Here is a 24,117-nt window from a genome sequence, read left to right on the forward strand (position 1 = left end):
TTCATGGTCTATGCAGAAGGAAATCTTTCTCTCAGTATGTAATAGTGCCCCCTAGCCAGTGCAGTTCGTGTGTGTCACTGTGGGTGTCTGTGAACACAAGATGATGGACACAAATCCATAGATGCTTCCCTAAAACTGTATTTTTTTGGCCCCATTTGTCAACCCTGTTTAATGGTGTATTGTATCCCAGACAACTCCCAATCATCAGACAGTCATGATGAAAGGAATGAGTGATGCATGATCTTTCCCACGAGAAACAATAAGCCAATTCAACTTCTTAATGTGTCACATTTTAATGGAAATGCACATATAAAAAAAAGTGATGTTAACAGTGAATCATTTCACCTGAAGCCGAAGGTTACCTTTGCCACTAAGAGTGTTATCATTTCTTTGACGGTTTCCTCAATTAGTTCATCTATTTTTGAATGGTACTGGTGCTAAGAAAAAAAAAAAGAGAAAAGGCAGAGGTAAATATTAGCATTGATCAAGTGATGGCACTGTGTTTATTAGGCTCTTCCCCTGGTAAACAGAATTTGTAATAGTATCAGCTAAGAAACAATCAATTTATTACCCTCTGCTACACTGATGTGGATAATAATTACTTACATTTATATATGATTTTTAATTCAGGAGAATCTGACCGCACTTTCAAAGCATGGGCAAACCTCTGAAATATGCACACAGCTACACTAACACCAATAGGAGCCAGTGCTTAATTTGGTGCCAGGACTCGAACAATTTTTTTACATTAATAACTGATGCAGCAAGCCCAGAGGTGCCGGGGGCTCTGAACTGCTGGGCCCGGAGGTGCTGGGGGGCTCCGAACTGCTGGGGCCGGAGGTGCTGGAGCTTGGACCTGGCACAGATTGAGCACTGATAGGAGCTAAATGTATGTGTCCAAGGGGGGGACTTTTGGCCCTTATAGCCCATGTGTACAAATATAATAGTTACTGTTTCTAGAGCTTTCTACAGTATTGTACCAATGTTAACTAATTCACTTTATAAAGGAACAATTTAACTGCCTATTGAAATGCAGCCACCACTGGGATAGAATGTGGCAATTTCCCCAGGGCACAGCCAAGCCCCGTTGGAGCTTGGGAAAGGCAGCAATGGCCTTCTGCGGAAAGAACGGTAAGGGTGACATTTTAAAGAAAAGAGGCTAAAACTGGAATATCCCGAACCATTTGAGGAGCATCGCTGCACTTGCAGAAAGTGCTATAGAATCTGTGAGGCTCCGTTCCAGCAAAGCACTTTGGGTATGGCTGTACTGCCACTGGCACGGAGCTCCCAGCCTGGGCCCACAGACGTGTGCTGGCGGGGTTTCGAGTTAGCAAGCTAAGAATAGCTGTGCAGATGTTGCTTTGACATTGCAGTGCAGGATGAAGCTTGGGCTCTGAAGCCAGGGGGTGCCTTAGGATGTCTGAACAGCTATTTTTAGCATACTAGTGCAAGCCCCACTAGTGCAAATCAGCACCAGTGCGCTGGGGGGCTCATTTCCAGATGCAGTGGACACAGACCCTTTAGCATGTGTTCAGGTTCAGTGGCACAGAAGCAAGTGCTTAAAGTTAAGCACTTATTTAAATGCTTGTTGAATTGATGCCTTTATGATCATAACATAATCAAGATCTGTGTTTCGTCTCATGCATCTCCACCAGCACAGTACTATTTGCTAGCACCATTCTGGCCCACTGGTTCAGCATAGTTGCATAGGAAAGAGTGCCACCTATTGACTGATGAGCACCAGTTGTTGCAGCACCTAGGTTTTTCCATGGCACCTCCTGTTCAATACCAACAGGAGCGGCGCCAGGGTTTTTGGCGACCTAGGCGCAGGGCCGGCTCACTGGTCCCGCAGCTCCAGTGGACCTGCTGCAGACATGCCTGCAGATGCTCCACCGGAGCCGCGGGACCAGCGGACCCTCCGCAGGCATGCCTGCGGGAGGTCCACTGGAGCAGTCTGCCGCCCTTCCAAATCCCGGCGCCTGGCAGTCGCCTACATGGAAGCGCCGGCCCTGAATACCAACCAGACCAAACCTCACTTAGCTTTTGAGCTCTGAGGCAACCACAGACCAACGTGGTCTGGCTATAATAGGTACAAAACATTTTTTGGATAATGTACAAAAACTTCAGTGAGAGGATTTAAATATGAAAAACCTACATATTCTTACTGAAATATTTTCAACATGAAATTTTTTATTTAAAAATCAAATGTTTTAAGTAGGGATCTTAGTCCCTATATGCATTGCCACTTGTTTGCATTAATATTGTTTTAAAATGTTAATATCAAATTACATTGAAAGAGACAAATTTGCTACAAGCACTAATCATGCTTTGGGAAAACAAAGGCTATGAGGGCAATTCAGTGTTGGACACTGGTCCCTCAACATTGACTAGGTAGTTTCTATCATTTTGAACTGCTCTATATTTTATTTTGCAATAAAACAATAACATGTGATTACAGGAACTTGGAAAAAAGAAAAAAAATGTAGGACATACTTACCCACTCTTTAGCAAACTTTCAGATGATTGGGGACAGAAATTAAGAGGAAGGTGCAGAAGACAGGAAAAAGAACACATGAAGATAAATAATAAATAACATAAAATTTTCAAAAAAAAGGGGGACCTAATTCAATGGGGCCATGAGAAAAAGCAGCAGCTTGTACAGAAACAATAAGCAATGGGAAATGAAACGTGAATAAAAACTCATTTAACTGAAATACCAGAGATCGTTACCTGTAATACTTATAGGAGGTAAAAGTGGGGCGGGGGGCAGGGGAGGGAAAATGATCCCACACAGAACACAGACTGTACGTCTCCGATAAGAAAGTACAAGGACTTGTTTTCATTGTACTTGGAAGCTGGACCGCAACAAGAAGAACAATTTTACAGATGAGTTTCAAGGTAGGTGGACCTGAATTAAGGACTGGAGTCGAGATGATGAGTCTTGGCACTGGACTAGGGCAGGTTCGTCAAGTGGTGCAGCCTCTGACCTCCAAAATCTAGCACCCCTCACAAGCCAGATTAAGAAGCTATGGAGTGAGCATTTGGCTGAACCTGGTGGACACACCAAATAAAGATGAGAGCCACAAATACCAGAGTGGGGCTTGCCCACTTCCATATGGACAATTTAGTGGCAGGGGCAATTTAATGGAAAAACCTATTTTTGTATAAACAAACATTTGCCTTCTGAAGAATTTTTGTTTCAATGTCCTGCTTTGTGGGTCCAAAATCTGCACCAATGCCTTATAGAAACAACAGTTACATGAGAAATATTCTTATGTATGTAGCTACATTTCATTTACTCATCAGAACCTATTTGGCAGTACTTTAAAATCTGGAGATCTCACACCAATCAGGAAAGGCAGCTGCAAGTACTGAGCTCAGGGGCGCACCCAGAGGAGCTGGGTTGAATCCAGAGGGTGCATTCCCCTACTTTGGGCCAGGACCTGCATGAAAAGATGGTGAATAGGAATGAAATTTGGCATGTATCTGGACATGTTCTCCTCCCCCTGATTGCATCTTCTATCAGTTGCCAAGTCCCAGAAACAGAGCAGAAGGCACCTGTGGAATGTGACAACTCCAGCATGGGTGGGGAAGGCTCCACCCACATGTGGGAGAAAGATTGGCCAGGCACCATGTGGAGTGGAGAAGGCAGCGAGAGGACAATGAAGCTGGGAAGAGCAGCTGAGGGTCTGATGGAACACGGCAGTGGTGTGAGTCGGGATGGTGCAGGCAGAATAGGAGGTGACTGAAAGGGAGTCTGACCAGGTGCTGGTGCTTGAGGTTGGAGGAAGGGAATGTGGTGAGAGGATGGTGAATTAAAGCCAGTCAGCAGTAGTGTCTGCTTGCACCTGCCTGCTACATCTATAGGCTGGCAAGGGGGCGTCTGATTAGGCCCCACTGATCTGTCCCAAACATCCCCCAAGTTTGACAGTCATTTGAGAAACAGAATGCAGTGTGCATCAGATCCCGTCTGAGCAGGGGCTAGCGCCTGTCCGGCAGAAGTGCTTCCAGCAGTAAGCAATGGCAGTATGAGCCATAGGCAGAATCCGAGAAGTTCTTCCCAGGCTTGCTAGAGGCAGCGGCGGGGGTGGGGAGACAGGACTCTCTCGTTTGTTATCTTCAGAATTACTATTACTGCTCAGTTTCATTTTGGGGGGTGGAGATTTGTCAGTTTCTCCATCTCTTTCCTGTGGAAACATACGCTCTCCTTTCTGCTGCAACTTCTCCATGCAGGATCTCCGTATCTGCAGTAGCCACTACTATGTTTGCAGATATTTACTCAGGGTGGCGGATGACCGGTGGGATGCAGGCAGTGCTGCTGGGGAGCGGCATGCCAGTCTATGAAAGACATTTTGCAGGTAGTGTCTTCTGCACACCCTAGTGGAAGCACTTTGGATGATGTAACCCTTTTGAGTATGCATGCGCTACCAAGTAAGTGCAGAACAAGGAAGCTTGCATCAAATGCTATAGTCACTTACAGAGCTATGTAATTTGACCCCATTTTGGAAAGCAAGTGCACTAATTTATGAGCGTGATTATGTGCACACCTAACTCAACTCCAGTGTGTGCACAGAAAGTGGGATTACATGGGAAAATGCAAAGTAGGACTGCTAACGTGGGTGCTGGAGCCAGTGGCGGCTCTAGCTTTTTTGCCACTTCAAGCACAGCAGTCAGGCAGCCTTCGGCGTACCCACTGCCGAATTGCCGTCGAATCCGCGGGACTGGTGGACTTCCTGCAGGCAAGCCGCCAAAGGCTGCCTGACTGCCACCCTCGCAGGGACCGGCAGGGCGCCCCCCGAGGCTTGCCACTCCAGGCACGTGCTTGGAGCGCTAGTGCTTGGAGCCTCCGCTGGCTGGAGATCACCGACGGACAAGCAGGGTGTGCACAGAAGTGCACATGGGCTTTTGAAGACATGGCCCATTGTAAATGGTGATGGGCTGAGTTTAAATCAAAGTTCCATCCACTCAGTTTTAGGTCTTGCATATTAGCCCAAAAGACATGCCTCATTAGCATATTATTTTAATGAAGGAGTTTTGTTTGCTGGAGGTGGGGGTGAAGTTTGTTGCTGTTCATTGTCATGGGATAAATCATGGGTTTAAACTAAAAGAATGGCTAGGTGTGTGTAAAAATACAGTGTGAAAAGTACTGGCAAATATATTTTCAATTAAAAGCTTGTTTACAAAGCAAATAAGAAGTGCACGGAGAGCACTAACATGGAGCCCAAGAAGGTGAAAGATTTTCAGAGAGGGGCCCTATACAGCAAAACATCCACCGCAGCTGCTGTCAGGAAGGGCCATGGCCTCCCCCAGCTGCTGTCCAGTGGTGGAGACCGCTCCTCATTCTGAACATAGGAGGCCAAATTCAGAGCTGGCATAAAGAGATGGAATTCCACTGGAGCCAAATCTTAATACCAGGTCGGTATTTGGCCCATTAGGTTTTTAGGCCAAACTCACTGTTTATCCTGGGCCCTGACCAGCTCTGCACATCCCAGCTCAGCTCAGGAGAGGGGAATGCTTTAAGCCACCCTTGTCCTCCATTGCTTCTGGGGATGCCATACTCCTGGCTGGTCTCTTGCTGTAAGATTGCCAGTGTCCCCAAGCGGGCATGATGGCAGCTGGGGGGCACAAAAAGGCTTTGGCCATGTGTCATCTTTCTCCTGGCCATGCTCCCTAAGCTGGCTGCAGGGAAGGGTGTGTATATGAAGCTCTAAGACACATGATCCCTGCCTCTGGTGTTCGCCCCATGGCAGACAAGGTTGGATTTAGGGCTGCTTAGTGCTGGTCAAGCAGCATGCAGTGGCTGAACTCCAGTTCAGGCCTGGGGCTTCTGAAATACAAAGCATTTCTGAGAAACCTGGCAAAAGTGACTGGGAAATGTCACCTGCTTAATTTTTTGCATGCAATATATTGGCATACCTCTCCTGCCGAAGATCTTGTGTTACCGGCTTTACCCACTTGAGATTCAATCCTGAAACTGAAGATGGAAATCCATTCGACCCTCCCCTTGTAATAATTACCCAGCTAGGAAAAGGTGTTCTGGATCTGGCACAAAAGGATTTCTAAGAAAATGCTTCTTTTGCAGAAGTCTGTTTCATACTCTACAGATCCTGACATTTCTTAGGAGAATGCATGTGGTTTGAAGTTGAATAATTGATCTTTTTCATTCAATTTAACAAAAACTTTTGAGAGCGTTAATCACAATTCACTATTAGATAAATGAATAAAATCCACAATCCCTGTACTAAAGTTACTCCACTTGACTTCATGTGATGCATATTTTGCCTTGTCATGTAACAGATTGTGTGTATGCTGTATTTCTGTTAGGACCATCTGACCTTGGGTATTAAATAAAAACATACTAGACCAACTGAGAAACATTTAATACATAAATTTATACCCATTGCTGTATTAAAAATTCAGAGGAAAAATAAATATTTAAGATGGTAAAGTATGTTTACCAAATGTTTTAACAGCTGCCTTTAGATATAAGGACATGGAAATGAGACGATTGGTATGTTTTCAATAGAGTAATACTTTTAAAATGCATCAAACAATTCATATGTCTGTAAGATAGTTTTAAAAGAAAGGGCTTGTAGGTTAGGTCAAATCATAGCTCAAAAGAGTTGGTTTGTACTAGTGCGTGGCTTTCACTGTGATAAAAATTGATGGTATGTTTCCAAGCAGTGTCTAACTTGACTAGAGCTGGTAAAACTATGACATTTGAACAATTTATTAGACAATTTCACCCCTTTTTTTGTTCACAAACAACCTGTCAATAGATCACAATTTGTATGAACTTGTTTGCTATTTGTTGTTGGGTGAACAGATTTTAGATACACACTGAACCTAAAGATTATTCATGAGCTGTTCATGGAGAGAAATTCACCTCTGTGCAGGAGTTCAGCACAAAACCTTTGAACCACTTAAAGCCCTATTTTTAAAGAGTTAAAAAAGACTTAAGTGATGCAGAAACCTTATATGGCCATGTGCATTGTGGGGAACTTCACCCATAGTGAGTTACAACCGGGTGTGAGGAGGCCAAATTGATATCTGGTTTCTGATTTGGTGGTTACATGCTTTAGTCTTTTTGATGACAGTCTCTTAAGTTCAGCTTAGAATTGGAATGGAATAGCTGGCATAGCGTTTCTGGATACAATTACAAACACATACACACTCTCTTTCTCATATTTTAATCTTTAACAACCTTTTCATCCTCCAAATATAAATGGTTCAACCCAGAGGTTCACACAAATTCAAGAGGAGGGGAGGCAGCCCCCAAAATGGAGTGGTGTGAGCAGAGAAGGTCAAGATGAGGGTAGGAACATTCATTAAAAAGAAGCAAAGCTCAAGGAGGGTGTATGAGTACTGCAGTCCTAAACAGTAACGTATGCACTGATAATTTACATCTGATTTACAGGTCTATTAGTGCAGCTATTTGTTAAAAACATCCTAGCACAGCAACTGCTGTTTCACACCATCCTTATGTTATCTTCAAGCTACTATACCAAATACCTTCTTAAAGAAGCACACAAAGATTTCCAGAGACTTATGCTTGCTCTTGGCGCAACAGAGAATAGTTGAGTGGCTGAGTGGGTTGAATGCAGGGCTTTGATCTCTGAAGATCTTAGATTTGTCTCAGGCCAAATGCAAAATGGGTCTGGTGGTATCCATCATACACTGACACATATAGTTCAAAGGAAACTGCCGTATTGAAGGATGTATGAGGAAATATACACAACTCCCGCCAACACTACTTCTGGATTTAGCCAGTGCTATCAGATCCCTGTGTTACTGACTTGACCATTTTTATTAACATAACTAGCTAGCCCTGCAGTATCCCATGTACTGTGGGAGTCTGCCTGAGCTCAGAAATGTCATTCCTCCCACTAATTTAATTCACTAAGGTTTAGTGCTTGATTTGCAGTGTATCGAAGAGTAGATGAAGGTATTAGCATTGCAACGCTCACCCTCCTGGCTGATAGGAAGCAGCCAACATGGCTGTTGTGGGATTGAAGAACTGGGGGATAAAAGAGGAGATGGAGGGCAAGAATGGAGAAACAACCAGAGAGTGGAAATGTTGTGATTCCCCCAACCAGCCTAATAGTCATGCCTTGGGCTGACGAGAGTCCATTTAGTACGTGCCCTACATTGGATAGGTGGCTGAGGAAAGAAACTCAACCATCAAAAGCTTCAAACTCCCCTTCCCCCAAAAGAGACGGTCACAAACAAAATGTTACAACTGAAAACATAAAAAAAAATAAAGGACAATGAGCCTGACCCAAAGTCAAACTCCCGCTGACTCGAATGAGCTTTGAGTCAGACTCTTAAAGAGGATTATAGATCAGAGTGAGATAAATATTTAAAAAGAACAAACAACTTGTAATGATTTATTATAAATTCCGAACATGTAAAGCTGTAGTGGAAGATCTTATCTAAGAGACACCCGTTGGCAACAGGACAGGAAATCCAAGCAATAGTTCTGAATTGATTTGCGCCTGGCATATGAATATATAACTTGGCTTAAAGCCATTGGAGCACAATGATCATGATGATGCATTTAATTTAGTCCAATTTAGCGTGTCTTTCTAGTTTGAATATTAAATACAGAATTTTCAACCTGCAACAATGTCTCTACAAGGAACAAAATAGATCAGCAAGTGATCAAAACTGGATTGTTTTTGAAACCTTGAGTCATTAAGAACCTGGACAACTGGGATCATAAAACTTGCTGATTTCAGCCATATTCAAGGAAGTCAAATCAGGTGGAATTCAAATATATTTTAGGAAGTTGTCTTTTAACAAAACAAACAGTTTAATACTTTTGTTTACTTCCTGTGTGTCTACTCAAAATAATCATAGCTTATACATTTGGTGACTACATGTAAATATCCAGCTTTTTGGCAAAGATACCTCTGGCTCCAAGGTGGAGTTAATGACTCAATAAACACATTCATCGTGCATCAGCAGGCTTTAAAGCATACCTTACACACTCCACAATCCTTGCCAACCATCACTACTAAATGACTGGAATTCTGAATGTCCATATCCATTAGATTTATTTGATGGAGTGACCCTGAATATTCATTGGCATACTCTATACAGAAGGCTAAAATCCACGATTGTTAGAATGTTTCTGAAACTAGCAGAATAGGAGATGGGAAAATTCATTAAGTTTTCTCTAAATTATATAAAAAATAATTTGCATTTTTACCTCTTGGCCCATTTCCATACTGCAAAGTTTTGTTGATTGAGCTTTGGCATCAACCATAACATTAAACATGGTGCATATTGACTGAGGGACTCGGAAATCTGTTGATCGACTGGTTTTTTGCAGCTTTATTTCAAATGCAATCCTGGTTCTATTAAAGAAAGTAGGAAAAGACCATTTCAGTTGGTGTTTAAGATACTGTAGCTAATAATATGTGGAACACAATGCTTAGTGAAAGAGAAAATTTAACGCTACTATAAATGGTAGAATACAGTTATTTCAAATGTGTTTTACTAAAAATGATTTTCCAATTTAAAAAGAAACTGTGCTATGGATAAGGTGTGTAACGGTCTCAGAGAAACTACTACTTTCTCATACTTGGTAAGCAGTGTGATGAGATTACAAATAGAAGTGTTAAAAGTGTACACCTATAATTTGGACTGTTTTGGCTAATTTATACCTACAGTTGAAATGCAATCAAACAGTAAACGTGATGAATTAAAGGAAATTCTGTCTATTGGTACACAATACTAAACACAGATGATACAAACCTGTTAATCGCTTAACTGGAAGGCAACTACTGGATTATTGAAATTTTATTTTTACAGTTTTATTGCTTGCCAGAATTTTTCTTTGATTTTGCAAACGTACCAGGATACCTTTACAAAAAGTCAATTGTAAAATAGTACATGTGTGTAACTACACACACACAAATATTCTGTTGTCCTTGCTAAATTTTATTCAGTTAAAATTTGAGTGGGAGTTAAATTTTTTATTTCAATAAGAGTTTTGTCTGACTAAAGACTGCAGGATTGGTTGACAATAATTTTAAAATACTTACTGGGCCATAAGCGGCTCCAGTATTTCATATTAGGAATACTTCTAGCATAATGAGTAATGTCCCCTGATTCCTGAATTCCCTGAATGCAAAACGTTAGAAGGATTTTGTAGTTAAGGGAGTACTATATTCATTATTAGAAATACAACACAGAATCACTATAGCAGTGGGCCTGGACCAAGAAATTAACAGAGAAGCCTGGAATTAGAAACAAATAATATCAATTACACCTAATACCTTTGACCTTTAAGGATCAGAAAGAGCTATGGAAGTGCAGGCTGATATCTATAAATGAAGCTCCTGATTCTGCAATCAGATCTGTATGAGCACATGGGCTGGCCAGCTTGGCTCTGATAGAGTCAGGGTTTTGATAGGGGAGCTCAGTTCCCCCACACTGAGATGCAGCCACTTGTGAAATGCGGCAGCTGTTCAACAGTGCACGGCAAGAGTTAGCTGTAGGTTAGAGGAAGAAGTGAAGAAAAATACCACGTCAAACTGAAACTGCTACGGAAATACAGGTTGACAGAATGAGCCAAATTCTCAATTGGTGTAAGCAGGAAGCACAGCATCATTGGCTTATGCCAGCAGTGGATTGAGCCTGATGTAATTACCATTACCAGACGTTAGCCAAAGCACAGGGGTTAGTTCCCTGATGTTGACACTAGGTGATGGAATCTTTAAATGAGCAGGACCATGGTTTTGTGTCTGCCTGGAAAGATGAGCATGATCAGGCCCACTTCTGAAGCACCATCATGAACCGCTCTCTAATTACAGTAAATGTATTTAAATGGGAAACGAAAGTACATAACAGAAGTACTCCGAGGTATAGAATACCCCAAGTTACTCCCCAAGGAATAGCAATGGAAGGGCTAGTTATTTTAAAGGAAAGAGAAAAGAAATGTCATGGTCCTGGAGCCGGGAGCCACACTGAATGGCCAATGAAGAGCAGAGCACTGTATTGCACGGACACAGGCCGGTAGGTGAGCCAAGTCAAGGCAAAAGCATGGAGAAGCAAGAGAAATCCAACCCAAGAAGAATCCTCTTTACTGCTCAAAGGACTGAGCCGCAAGCCAGCAGCTATCCTTCTTCAGGGATAATCCTACACTTTTTCTGTGGTGTAGAACCGCTAAACTCCACTTAGTTATTTCCTTAGTCTAATATTTACCATTTATATAATGCTAACTAGAGGTTCAGACTGATGCATCTATTTTCAGTTGTCTCTTAGAGAACAGAGTCAGACAACGGAAACAACTGAAGACACTCAGCATTTATATCAGACAATATACCAGCAGAGCAAGAAAGAGGAACTTTTCTAATGCCATAGGTATCACGATCATCTCAAGACCTTTAAAGAAGGCACAACATAATTAATGAATCTTTATGACCTATTGTGCAGTTTGCATCTGCAGGACAATACAGAGTAAGAGACTTCACTAACTTGACAGTTAAACATGCCTTTTGGATGATCAGGAAGGAGACTTTATCAACACTCAAAGGTTTACATGTGAATGAAGATCTGTACCTCTGTGGGAACAGACCTTGCTGTGACCTGGGGGACAGTGCTGGGAAATTGATGCTGGCTGTGGGCATCTCACATCTTCCTCTCTTTTTCCCTTTTCCTTGTTTGTTTTGCTATGGTGAGGAAGGTTGACCTTGCTGGCCGCTATGGCCTTCCTGCGACATGGCAGTGGTGCAGGGAATTGGCAGCAAAAGACTAGTGCTGGGTGGCCCTTGTACATGTGGATGCAAATTGCCTCTCCCCAGGCTGGCAAGTGCTAAGAGAAGCTGTTGCTGAGAGCAGGGGTCATTCTCACTCCCTCACTGGTGGCATGCAGTGCTTCCTACTCGCCTTCCCTAGGGGTCTGGAAAAGGGACCTTTTAATGGTGTTAATACAAGGGAAGCTGGACATTGAGTTCTGAGGGATGACTGACTTCATGAGTTTGAGATTTTTCAGACTGGTCCTCGCTCACAGGCTCAGGATAAATCTGATCACAGTATCAGGGACTGGAAAGAGTTTTTGCCTGCCACTGCACCGATACGTTTTCTCTACCGCCTTCATCCAGAACTTCCTGCAGCGAGATCTGCTGGGTACAGAAGAATGAAGCATTGATGCCCAAAGGCAGGTCCCACCTTGGATGCAGAAAGGGAAGTTGGCACCTTAGCCTGCAATGGCGCAGATCAGGATAAATTCCCTTGCGCAATGCTACAAAGACTGGGGTATTTGCTGTTAATGCAGGCAACTTGAAAGGGCCCTGGCCGAGCTCAGCTTGAGAAGGTAGAAGCTGCCAGAGCCACCTCCTGTAAAATGGCTGCACAGGGTTCAGAAGAGATGTGCTCAAAATGGTGGGAGGAACAACAAAGTGCATGGAGGAGGGCCTTACTTCCATATGCTGTTGAGGAGGGGCTTCTGGTGCACAGAGGAATCATGTTCCTCCCAGAGGCTGGGACAGTTTGGGGGCTGTAGCATGGGAAAATGCATCTCTTTGGTGTCCATGACAGGATGGCTCTCCTCAACTTTTAACATTACCTGGCATTGCAGGGCTAATTGGCTGACAGATAACTCGCAGTGAGAGTTACTGTATTTCAATAAAAGCTGTGGGCTATGGCCTTTAATCCGATTATCTGTATGCTGTGTTTTATTTCACAGCAGCAGAGCAACCCTATAACCCCCATTTGTTCTGAGTTCCAATTTCTGAGCCCAAATGTCTGCACTTCGCGAATGGGGAGATTGTGGATCCAAGCGGCCAGGAATCAGAGAACATTAAAACACATGCTTGCACTTGCAGTGCAGCCAGACAACAGTGGCACAGAGCCACCTGCACATACCTGCTGTGGCTTTCATCTGCCTCTACCTGTTCATTTGCCATTTGCTTTCCTCATGCCAGAGGATGCGAAGTTCATTTCTTTCCCCCACCCCCATCACCTCCTTCTGAAACCAACCAACCAAACAGGAACAGTGTGAGCAACGTGACAATATAGCCTGGATGTTTCCTTATCAAAATGACTGCTGTTAACATATTCATAAGAGTTCCTTTAAGGTGTACGCTCTGTTTCAGAGGCTCGGCAGGAGCATATCGTATGAGGTGGCATTGGCGGTGACGACTTTTTTCAATCAAAGGCAGCTGGAAAGCCTGACTGGTTCTCTGAATGGCACAATCTCCTTTGTCGGTCACCGATGTGGGTGCTGAGACAGCACACAGGGATACTCCTATAGCATTCAACAATCCTGCGCCCTAATGTGTTACCCAAACCTGACCCCAGAGGAGGTGCACAACAACAGCAGAGAAAGCCTGAAGTGAGGGGGGGTTTGTTGCCTTATTGGGAATAGGCATCGTCTAGAGCCTACATTTAAAAGATGTTGCCTTTTAGAAGTCAATAATTTGCAGAGATAAAAAGTGTGCTAACACCAAGCCTGTCTTGGATGGAAATAAATTAGGGCATAAAAAGATAATGGCTGAAGTCAAGCTGAAAGGTAAAGTACAGCCCCCTCTTTTCCAATAAGATAGGGCAACCTCCCAACCCCCAACAATTTATTATGATCCAGTTCCATTGTTCAGACGTACCTCTTAACACAAGACTCGATCATGTCACTTGCCATAAGTTTTAGACGTTGTTCTAGGTGCTTTCCAAATTCTTCCTCAGGCCAGTGTAAATCCCGAATGAAAGTCTGTAGGGCATCAAGTTTCCAAAACAGATCTTCAGAGGTTCCTGATCCATTGCTGGCAGGGTAAAATGAAAACAGAAGTCATACGCAGGACCCTGCTACTGGAAACCTGATGTGGAGACCATTCTTGTACAAGTTGAGGGCATACAGTGGCTTAATACACAGAACAATGCTGGGTAATCTCCATCATCAGGCTTTTGAATTTTACCATACATTTGCCTAGTCTACCTTGCTGTTATAACTCACAAATCTTTCCAGACCAGATGATAAGACAAAATTATGAATTACGCACATTAACTGGAAAAACTGTGTATGGTAAAAATCAGCCTTAGCTAATAACCACATTGACATATGTGATTATTTAAAATTAAGGCTCAAATTTGTAGTAGAAAACCCTTGACTGACAATAACTACAGTACATGAATGTATGCAGTTATTCAAATTTAGGGTTTCATGCATTTTTTTCTTCAAATGATACATTTTTAATTTTTTCCCCAACATTTACCAGGTAAAGGACAGTGCTAACAAGTGGTGAGCGAGGACACACCTTATCTCTTGAACAGCTGGAAAAAAATCAGGGTAAGTCAATTGAACTAAGAACACTAGACATCTCATGTGAAAGAGTTTTGGTTAGGTTGACTACTCCACATCTCACAGATCAGCCTCTTGCGAAGGCATCTACAGGACAACAGATTTTTTTTTTAATTTCTATTTTTTTGCAATGTCTTTGGTCTGTTGCAAAAGTCTGAATTCTTTCCAAAGTGCATAGTCTTACCCACTCCTCTGCACAGATGGGACGCTTCGGGCTCGTTGTGTATAGCTACTTTGGTTCTTTTCAACTATAATTGTGTCTAAAACCTCCACTTAGAGAATAAAATACAGGCCTTGATTGTGTTTTGTTGGTGCAGAAAAATTTATCTATAACCCTTTTCTCTCTCTCTCTTTTTTTCATGACAATTACCAAGAGATCTTCAAGCACTTTAACCCCCTCCTCGCATACCACTAATGCTAACACAGTAATTGATAAGATGTTTAACACACCATGCATTACCACTTGTGCTGACATCGTCTATAGAAACAGATGAGGAAGGGTGTTTCTATTGTGACAGATGCCAGCTGCATTGAGTTAATGCTACAGAGGAAAATATAGCCGATGCATAGATGGCTACTGCCAGGTGAAAACCATACTCCCAACATGCTAGAGGGGTCCTGTGAGGGCTTGTGCTAACAAAGGTAACAATTTAAAGAACGAATCAGCTCAGAAGTAGGAACAGATGTATCTGACACTAAGGGAGAGGTAACACTGAAACAAGTCCTTAATAATGAACGGTGAGTGGGTACAAGGGAATTGGGACACTGAAAAGATAGAGAATCAGGCATTTCCTTATATGGTATCTTTAGTCAAAAAACTATTTTGTGTAACTTCAATAGCACAGCCCTGAGAGTCAATCTATCTACATTTGTAGTTTCTTGTTTGAGACCTATGTTTAGGAATAATTAAACTTTCTCTAATCTAATCCCAGTTTTGGAACTGCATGAATTTATGTTTAAATAATTAAATACACATGAATGCAATAATTGGTATTTATTACAACAACATTATGACACCCATCTGGTTTCAGAATTTTCAAAAAAATTACTCTCCGTATTTTTTTCTTCTTTTGAACAGCTCATTATTAGGTTTTCCTGGGAGGAAAGTAATATTCTATGTTATGTCCAAAATGAACTGTTCATTGTTAGTGAAATAGCACCAAAATTGCTTTGATCACATAGAATTTGCAAAATGCTTTTCACACTTAAGCTATAGTTTTATTAAAGATGATCGTCAACTTTACTGTCATGTCTTGATTCTTATCTTTTCAAAAACGAGATCACAGAGCATGCACAGAGAAAAAAGTAATACAAACTTTCAAGTATTATTTACAGATACTGCCTAATCTAGCCTTTAACACAGCCAACTTAGCATGAATATGAGTTGTATTTCTTTGAAACGTAAATTACTCTAATATTTCAATTTTTTTAAAAATAAAAGGTCATTGGCTTTGCCTCCAGTTCGTTAGTATTAGTATAGAGCATATGCAGTAGGATCCAGGTGTAGATGTAAATTACGTGTAGTTTCCTGTACCTGGACTATTGCCCCCCTCTGCCACCCTTCCTGCCCAATAAAAAGTCGATGTTTATTGTTACTGTGAGACTTTTTGTCTTTGGGTAAAGTTACAATTTATTCTTAAATACAAATTGTTAAACAAATCAATTACCATGTCAACCTATCAGCAGCTCGGGTATAAGAAAAAGGTGAAAGCATGATATGCAGGGGAGTTGCATCTTACACGAGGGTTAGGTTCTGAAGTCAGCGCGTAAGGTGAAAATCGCGTATAGTCAAACACTCATTGAGTGGAATGGTGGGCAGAATCGCCCGCACTACAAGTACAGTATTTAAACTGTTATTTTTCTCTTTTTTGTTTTGTTTTGCTGAGCGCGTATAGTTAAAATCGTGTAAGTTAATGTGCCTATGATGTGACTCCACTGTAGATTTGTCGGACTTTGTTTGTTTTCAGGTTTAATTTAGATTGCTCCGAGTATTGGTTTACCAGGCTGTGCAGAGCATGCAGCTCAGGGAAGTGAACCTAGCAGCAATTTTAACACTGTCTCCCTTTCCCTCCTCAGGAAAGCACATACCCAGAGGGATGGGGGGGGGTGGTACTTGGGTGGCTAGACTGAGTCACTGGCCATGCCACTGCGGATACACTGCTACATGTAGGTGCTAGCTCGAGGAGAGCTAGCGTGTGTACGTCTACCTGAGCTGGGAATTACATTTCCCAGCTGCTGTGCAGATATATCCTGAGGTGCTGCTGCTTGGCAAGTTATTCTGGGGATCCCAAGCCTTAGCAGCACAAAAAACTTTGCTGAAAGCACGTGCTTAACGTTAAGCACATGTGTAGCCTTATTGACCTCCATGGTACTCATGTGCTTTAACGGACATGTGCGTTTGAGGCCATGATTCAGAGAAGCATGTAAGCATGTGCTCAAAGTTAACCTTCCTGTAGTGGGCTCCTTTCATGTACTGGGACCTTGGTGCTTTGCTGGACTGGCATGGCATGGCCTGGCATTTCTCCCCTTTCAGCTTTTAAGAGTTAAGAAAGGATGGGGAATGGATGGTCACAGAAGGAGTAAGATAGTAGGGAGAGGCTATCTGGGGCGGTGCTGGTGACTTTGAACTTTCCTCAGGAGGAAGATGGTTTATGAGGAGCAGGTGGGTCAGATTTCTGAGTCAAAGCACCAGGGTGTGCATACTGCATGGCTGTCAAAAAACAACAGGACATGGGCAGCTCAGAAACTGTCCAGTATCCCTGTGCTTTGACTGGCTGAGATAATCCTTCTCCGTGTCACACTAAGCAATTTGAAGTGAGAACTTAGAAAGTCTCAATTTTTATGCTGGTAAATGTTATTAGAATGATGGCCCAACACTCACTGGCAGCTTTCTTTATCCCTTTGGGTATCAATCTCTGGCACCACTCAATGGCTGTGACTGTTAAGGGGGACCCACCATAATTACAGAAGTCACATGACCTACACTGAAAAACACATCTATCATGCCTCTTCATTGAGTATGTGTCCTACATCATAGGACAGTCACAAGGTTAACAATCTTGTGTTAGGCACTGGTTATTACATACTAGTGACCTGGGCCCTGTTTGATTTCCTACGTTTGATTCAAGACATTTGGAATGATTTTTAAGTATTGAGGCTGGGATGGAGGTTCTAGAATTCAATTACCATTTGGGCTCCCCATGTCATGCATAAGAATCCTTATAAATGTCTCCCCCCTTTATTTGAAATATTGTACAAGAATTCCAGGCAATAAGGAACTTGCAGAAAAATAAAAACTCACTTTTAGATCTACATCTGGTCCATGGAAATTAGTCAACTTGCACTGCAGTTGGTTCTTCCTATCTTTTGAGACATGTCAGCTCATATTTACGTACTGTAGTTTATACTCCAACAGGACTACAGCCCACTATCAACAATTATTTTGTAAAGTGAGACGCTCAAGCTTCCAGCGGGCGTAAGACAAAGTCTCAATATTTATAAAAACTTCTAATGTACATGCCAGAAATACATAAGGGTTGCCTCATTTAGTAAAATATCTAATTATCTATCTCTGTCACTCTTTTAAAGTTATATATAATGCACAGAAACAAACAACACATATCCATGCCAAGATTACTTTAAATTTAAATGAGATCTAATGTGAACTCAATACACACTCAGAATCATATATAGCAGCCATCCATGACGGTGCAGAAAAGCTAGGCATTTGTGGGATGCCTAGTGGGATGTTAACTGGTAGATTTGGTACTTTAGGGAGATTCACATTTGGCAGATTCACATTGGGCAGATTACTTGTTAAACTCCTGTGGAAGAAACAGACAGAAAGAAAAATACCATAACAGTGACAATGCAGATGTAGCAGAAGCACGTGACAGTCATAAACAAATCTGCAAAGTTCACAGCAAGACAACAGTCAAAAAACTAAAGCAAAACATTTCAGAAAGAAGCATGAATATGGAAGGCTTAAGTGTGGTTATTTTTTTAGTCTGCGATAAAAAGCAAGTTACCTAAAAAAATGAACAAAAGAAGAAAAATCACAAAGCCGCAAATTAACAAACTACTCAAACACTCACACAAAATAACTTAATTTACAGGTCCTGATACAATTTCAGAGCACAGAAAAGTAGCTTTTAAGTTAAAGATACACCACGAGCAAGCAAATCTGAATTCTTATATCAACATTTAGATTGGATGGATATATGAAACAGCTACACTGAAAGACCTATCAGGAATTTTAAAGGTTTTGTGTTGGAATCAGGGTTCAAAGTAGTAAACACTGAGGGTGAAATCCTGGCTCCACTGAAATCAGTGGAAGTTTTGCCATTGAACTCAATGGAGCCAGGCTTTTATCCTTAAAGAAAACTCCCCATTTACCCTGCTCTCTCCAAATGTTATAGATTTGTTTTCGTTTGGCGCACATGAATGCTGCTCCGTCAACCAGAAGAGAAAGATTCCAATCTTGCAACTGTATCCATGCATGCAGACCCTTGTGGGGCTTCGTAGATGCAAGAATCTCCCTGTGTGTCTCCGTTTGCTAGATCATGGCCTAACGATCAGGGAGGAGGAACACTTTATAATGTGCACTGACATCTAGGTGTATGTTTTCAGCGTGGTATGCAGAGAATTATGAACAGATCCTGATTACTCAGCATGAGATTTGTGTGCGAATGTTTCCCACTTGGAAATAGGGCCATGGGATGTACTCAATGGTTAATTTCTGAAGGACGTATAGCTGGGCATTATAAATTTAATAGCATTATCAAGACACACAATTATTATATGAAAGAGAACTTTTAAAAAATGATTTTGTCCATCAAATACAAGGTGGTTTAATGTAATATGCTTCCCAGAAACAACGTACAGTACAATGACACTGCATGCCCAGGATTTCCAAAACATCCAGAAACATTTTAATGTCCTCACATTGGCAAAATAGTTATAACCGTATTTTAAAAGCATCTCATCATAACAATATTTTACATGAACATGGGGTTTTGGTATCTGGAAGATGTAGAATTTGGGAAGTTTATTCCTTGCGCTATATGATCAACAAGACATAAGTCATTTTCAGAAAACTCTCTTTCTGTCTTTACATAGCATATTATGGCATAAACCAAGAAAATTCTTTCCACCCTCATTTCAAAGGCAAATCCAGAAGTCTCGACTCAATTTTTATTGTGTCTTTATTCCCACTGGGAGTTTGAGGAAGGAGACAGTAAAACCTGAGTCAGGACACCAGATTTAATGCTTAATTCTGTAGCAATGCAGTCAGAGGAAGCTTTGCCAGTGACTGGAATTCATGCAGTTTCAGGCACTCAGCCTGTAAAGTTTATGAGATGTTTTAAAAATTAATCCAGCCTTAATTGTCTGGCTCAGCAATATGAACACAGAGGGTGGTCATTCCAGAACTGTTTTGGAAGGTCTCTTCCACTCCCTATACAGCTATTGTCTTCTAGGCAGCTTAACGGCCATACTGCAGAACTGTATAATTTCACGTTCTCCTCTTCCAATGGAGCAATTAAATTATATTAGCAATTTTCTATAGGTGTAAATACATTTTTGAGCTGCATTTCTTACGGTCAATCTTATTATATCAGAACACAAAGATACACATAATCGCATCAACAATACTGGATATAAAATTGCTAATGCAATAATACGTTTAAACTGTATCGTTACAAGAATCAGCCAGTAACTGCATTTCAAGGCATTAGTTCAGGGGTAGGCAACCTATGGCACGGATGCCAAAGGCAGCATATGAGCTGATTTTCAGTGGCACTCAGACTGCCTGTGTCCTGGCCACCAGTCTGGAGGGGCTCTACATTTTAATTTAATTTTAAATGAAGTTTCTTAAACATTTTAAAAACCTTATTTACTTTACATACAACAATAGTTTAGTTATATATTATAGACTTATAGAAAGAGACCTTCTAAAAACATTAACATGTATTACCGGCACACGAAACCTTCAATTAGAGTGAATAAATGAAGATTCGGCACACCACTTCTGAAAGGTTGCCAACCCCTGCATTAGTTACACAGCCAAGAGGCAGAATGACTTGGATTTCCAGTCTTAACTTTTGAACAAAGTTCCACCTTCAGGGAAAAACACAGTGTAATGTCATTTTGGGGTGAAAAGACGCTTTCTGGTTTATTTATGTTTCTGGTAAATTTGATTTCACACTATCTGCTTGTCCTCCTTGTGAATGAAGAAACATATATAGGAGCCTTCTCATGCAACAAAACCATCCAGTTTCCATTCAGATGCGTATATGCCTCTTAAAGTGACTATGATTTTCAAATGATAAACCTATTTCATAAGGACTGAGAAATTGTTAGAGCTTTAGGAATACTATGTCTGTGTAGTTAATATTCATATTGAATAAATCAAAAATAGCAAGGGATGGATAACATATAAATGTGTAAGTAAGAGCAACTGAAAGAATAGCCAAATGGTGAACACATACATCAAAAAAAACCCCTTTGTTTTTAATACTAAAAATTCAAGAAGACACTTAGTGTCATATGCATTAAAACACTGTATTATTAAAATGATTTTCCACAGAAAATACTATACTGTATTCACATTTAAATGTATTTTTTTTACACAACACATTATTTTGCTGATGCTTTGTGGCCCTTGCAAGGATAAGTTACAACTTTTAACAGCAAAATACTGTAGTGTATGTAGTGTAATGTCAACACATGGGGCCTGATTTTGAAAAAAGCCTTCTCCTTTGCATTCACAATTTTGCAGGTGCAACTGATCTCATTTACACATCTAATGATCTGATTTGCCCCTGCAATCAGGTAGCTAGATCTGTAGATGACATCAATATCATCTATAAATATTTGTGTCTGCATTTATTCAGGCCATAAAATTACAGGTACAAAATGGGAAGCTGCTTCTAAAAATCAGCCCATATTTATTTTAATACAAGATGCTAAATTTGGCCCCAGTCCAGCAGTCTGATGGAGGTGACACTCAGCTCATTAGTGGCAGAGGGTTGGTTAGTCTACGAGAATTCAGTTTCAGAACGGGGGCCTAATGTATGTGAAAAGGGAAGTTCTGTCAGATTGTACAGGGATCGCTCAGTGGTTTGAGCATTGGCCTGCTAAACCCAGGGTTGTGAGCTCAATCCTTGAGGGGGCCACTTAGGGATCTGGGGAAAAATCAGTACTTGGTCCTGCTAGTGAAGGCAGGGGGCTGGACTCAATCACCTGTCAGGATCCCTTCCAGTTCCATGAGATAGGTATATCTCCATATATTACAGCTCATTTTGCATTGTTCTATTTCCTCCCAATTTTTTCTATTTTCTACATTTCTACAATTCATACCTCCATTGTCTAGCTATAAAAACTTCATCACAGCCACACTATCAGTGACTAATGGCATCATTGTATTGTATCCTATGAAAATAAATTAAAAAGTTCACTTTCCCCGTTGTAGTATTGACCAAAGAAAACCAGTACAAATGCATAAGAAACTACATAATAAATGCCATACTATGCAATTGATATAACAGAGTGGCCAGAAAACCATGGAGTTTTTATTGAGTTAGCCCACCTAGGTACAGAACATGTAAATAAATTAGAGACTTGTTGGTGCTTAAATGTTCAGTTCCCACAGGTACCCTGAAATCACTTACTGATCTGCTAGATCAGCTGTTCCTCTGATTCCTCTAGAAATCCTATTTGATTACTATAAATGCTGAACCAATCCAAGTGGTAGTCTTTCTACAAAGGCTTCAGTACTAGGGGCATATCAGTGAAGTTAGTAGCAAAATCTGTGCTCTGTCTCTGGCTTGATATCTGGTGTGGTAACCGTAAATAATATACACCTACAAGAACTTTTTCTTGACAGGCCACTTTTCCCCAGGACGTCTCTCTAGCAGGACAACCTCACCTGTTCTGTCTGACTTGCTAATATACTCACGCGGTTTAATTGGTCACATGTTATATTAATATATTAAGGATACATTTCTAAAGGGTTAACAAATGATTAACAAATGCTAACATCATTAGCAGTATGTGTTTTGGATGGTTATAGGTACACGAGTATAAAGCATGGTAGATAGTTAGGTGTTGTTATGATACCCATGACTTCTATCTCTTGTATAGTGCATCTTCCCTCAGTAGATCAGAGAGCATTAACAAAGTGGGTCAGTATCATTATCTCCAATTTACAGATAGGGAAACTGAGGCACAAAGCAGGGAAGTGCTTGTCCAAGTTCACCCACTGGGCTAGTGGCAGAGGTAGGAACAGAAACTGTATTTCCTGAGTCACAGTCCAGTGCTCCATCCACTAGCCCACCCTTTAAGCTTATTAGCCCCCTTTTACAGATGGGGAACAGAAGCACAAAGAGATTAAGTTGTAAGCAACCTGTTGAACTCTATAACAATCTATAATAATTGATGGATCATTTATTACAACATCTGATTTTCCTTTTATAACCTGCTTACCAATGAATCCTTAATAAAGTGTGGCCATTTGGTTGGGTTTTCAGTTTGCAAATTCAACTTGCAAATTGAAAAGAAGTGCTGAGACCGACCGTCTTGTACTAAAATCCAGTGACTTCTACAATGTTACAGAAGATACTTTTCTGGTCGTTCAGGTGTCCCAGAGGAGATTTGTACAATTTTCTACCAAACCAACTCAAAAGGCCAGCAGTGGTCATTACCTGACCGTCTGCTCAAGAGGACCTCTGCTGCTAAGTGCTCTGCATACAGTATACACTTAGGTGTCTGGTGGTTGCTATATATTTCAGAGCTCACTGAGAAGCTAGTGGGAAAAAAGCTAAGGGCATGAAGCTGCCTCTTACCTGACTTTACATATTAAACCAACCTGGAAACAGATCTAACTGACACTCTGTGATAGGGTTTGCTGTTTCACTTTGTTTCATTTTCTCTGCATAGTTTTGCACAGACATTCCAGCTGTGCAAACTGTTACAGGGCAGGTAACCCATGCTCATAAATTCTATAGCTACTCAGAGCTTGTGCAAAAGAGTCAGATTACACAGCCCTCATGAGAAAATTATGTGGGCATTTTTTCTTCAGTGTTTTCAATATTTAATGGTATCTATCTTACTGTTTATATGATTCTATACCCAGCTAGTCGTAGCATAAGGTGAACAGTATCCAGCAAAGAAAATATAAAGATGACATGCTTGCCTACTGGCATCTGGTCAGGTTATATAGGAACATATACTTCAGCCTTGATTGCAAGCATGAGGGCTTTGGGATGTACGGTCACTGGGAAGCGTTTACGGATAGACAACTGTTCGCTCAGGATGGACTTCATCTAAGCAAGGAGAGAAATAGAATTCTAGGATGGAGGCTCGCCGACCTCATCAAGAGAGCTTTAAACTAGGAAGTTGGGAGAGATGGTTGGGAGATGTTCAGGAGATCTCCACGCCAGAATATAACCTGGAGAGGGAAGTAAACAAAGTGAGAGGGGTTACCCTCGCGGTCCCAAGATTTGATCCAAGGAGGAATAGTGGAGTAGAAACCAGAGTAACGGGTGATGCTGGTGGTAGAAGGTCTCTGCACGATGGGGGAAAGAATGTCACTGACGCCAAACGCCGAAAATTAAAAGGTCTGTACACTAATGCGAGGAGCCTAGGTAACAAGATGGAGGAACTGGAGTTACTGGTGCAGGAAGTGAAACCGGATATTATAGGGATAACCGAAACCTGGTGGAATAGTACTCATGACTGGAGCACGGGTATTGAAGGCTATGTGCTGTTTAGAAAAGACAGGAAGAAAGGCAAAGGTGGTGGAGTAGCCTTGTACA

The 24,117-nt window shown here is 41.4% G+C and overlaps 1 protein-coding gene across 5 annotated transcripts in view; it reads right to left on the bottom strand.

Annotated features, from left to right (window-relative positions):
- The window catches only part of CADPS (calcium dependent secretion activator), a 404,679-nt gene that overhangs the window by 49,059 nt on the left and 331,503 nt on the right, over window positions 1–24,117 (bottom strand). For 3 of the 5 annotated variants that reach the window (XM_050957616.1, XM_050957614.1, XM_050957615.1), the window contains 4 exons: window positions 17,980–18,126; window positions 13,611–13,766; window positions 9,212–9,359; window positions 363–437 (listed from right to left, as the gene is read on the bottom strand). In XM_050957616.1, coding sequence (XP_050813573.1) covers window positions 363–437; window positions 9,212–9,359; window positions 13,611–13,766; window positions 17,980–18,126 — 526 coding nt within the window. The remainder of the gene's footprint in view (window positions 1–362; window positions 438–9,211; window positions 9,360–13,610; window positions 13,767–17,979; window positions 18,127–24,117) is intronic. The other 2 variants (XM_050957618.1, XM_050957617.1) reach the window with 1 other exon arrangement.

The sequence above is a fragment of the Gopherus flavomarginatus genome, chromosome 6, assembly GCF_025201925.1.
Source record: "Gopherus flavomarginatus isolate rGopFla2 chromosome 6, rGopFla2.mat.asm, whole genome shotgun sequence".
Classification (NCBI taxonomy): domain Eukaryota; kingdom Metazoa; phylum Chordata; order Testudines; family Testudinidae; genus Gopherus; species Gopherus flavomarginatus.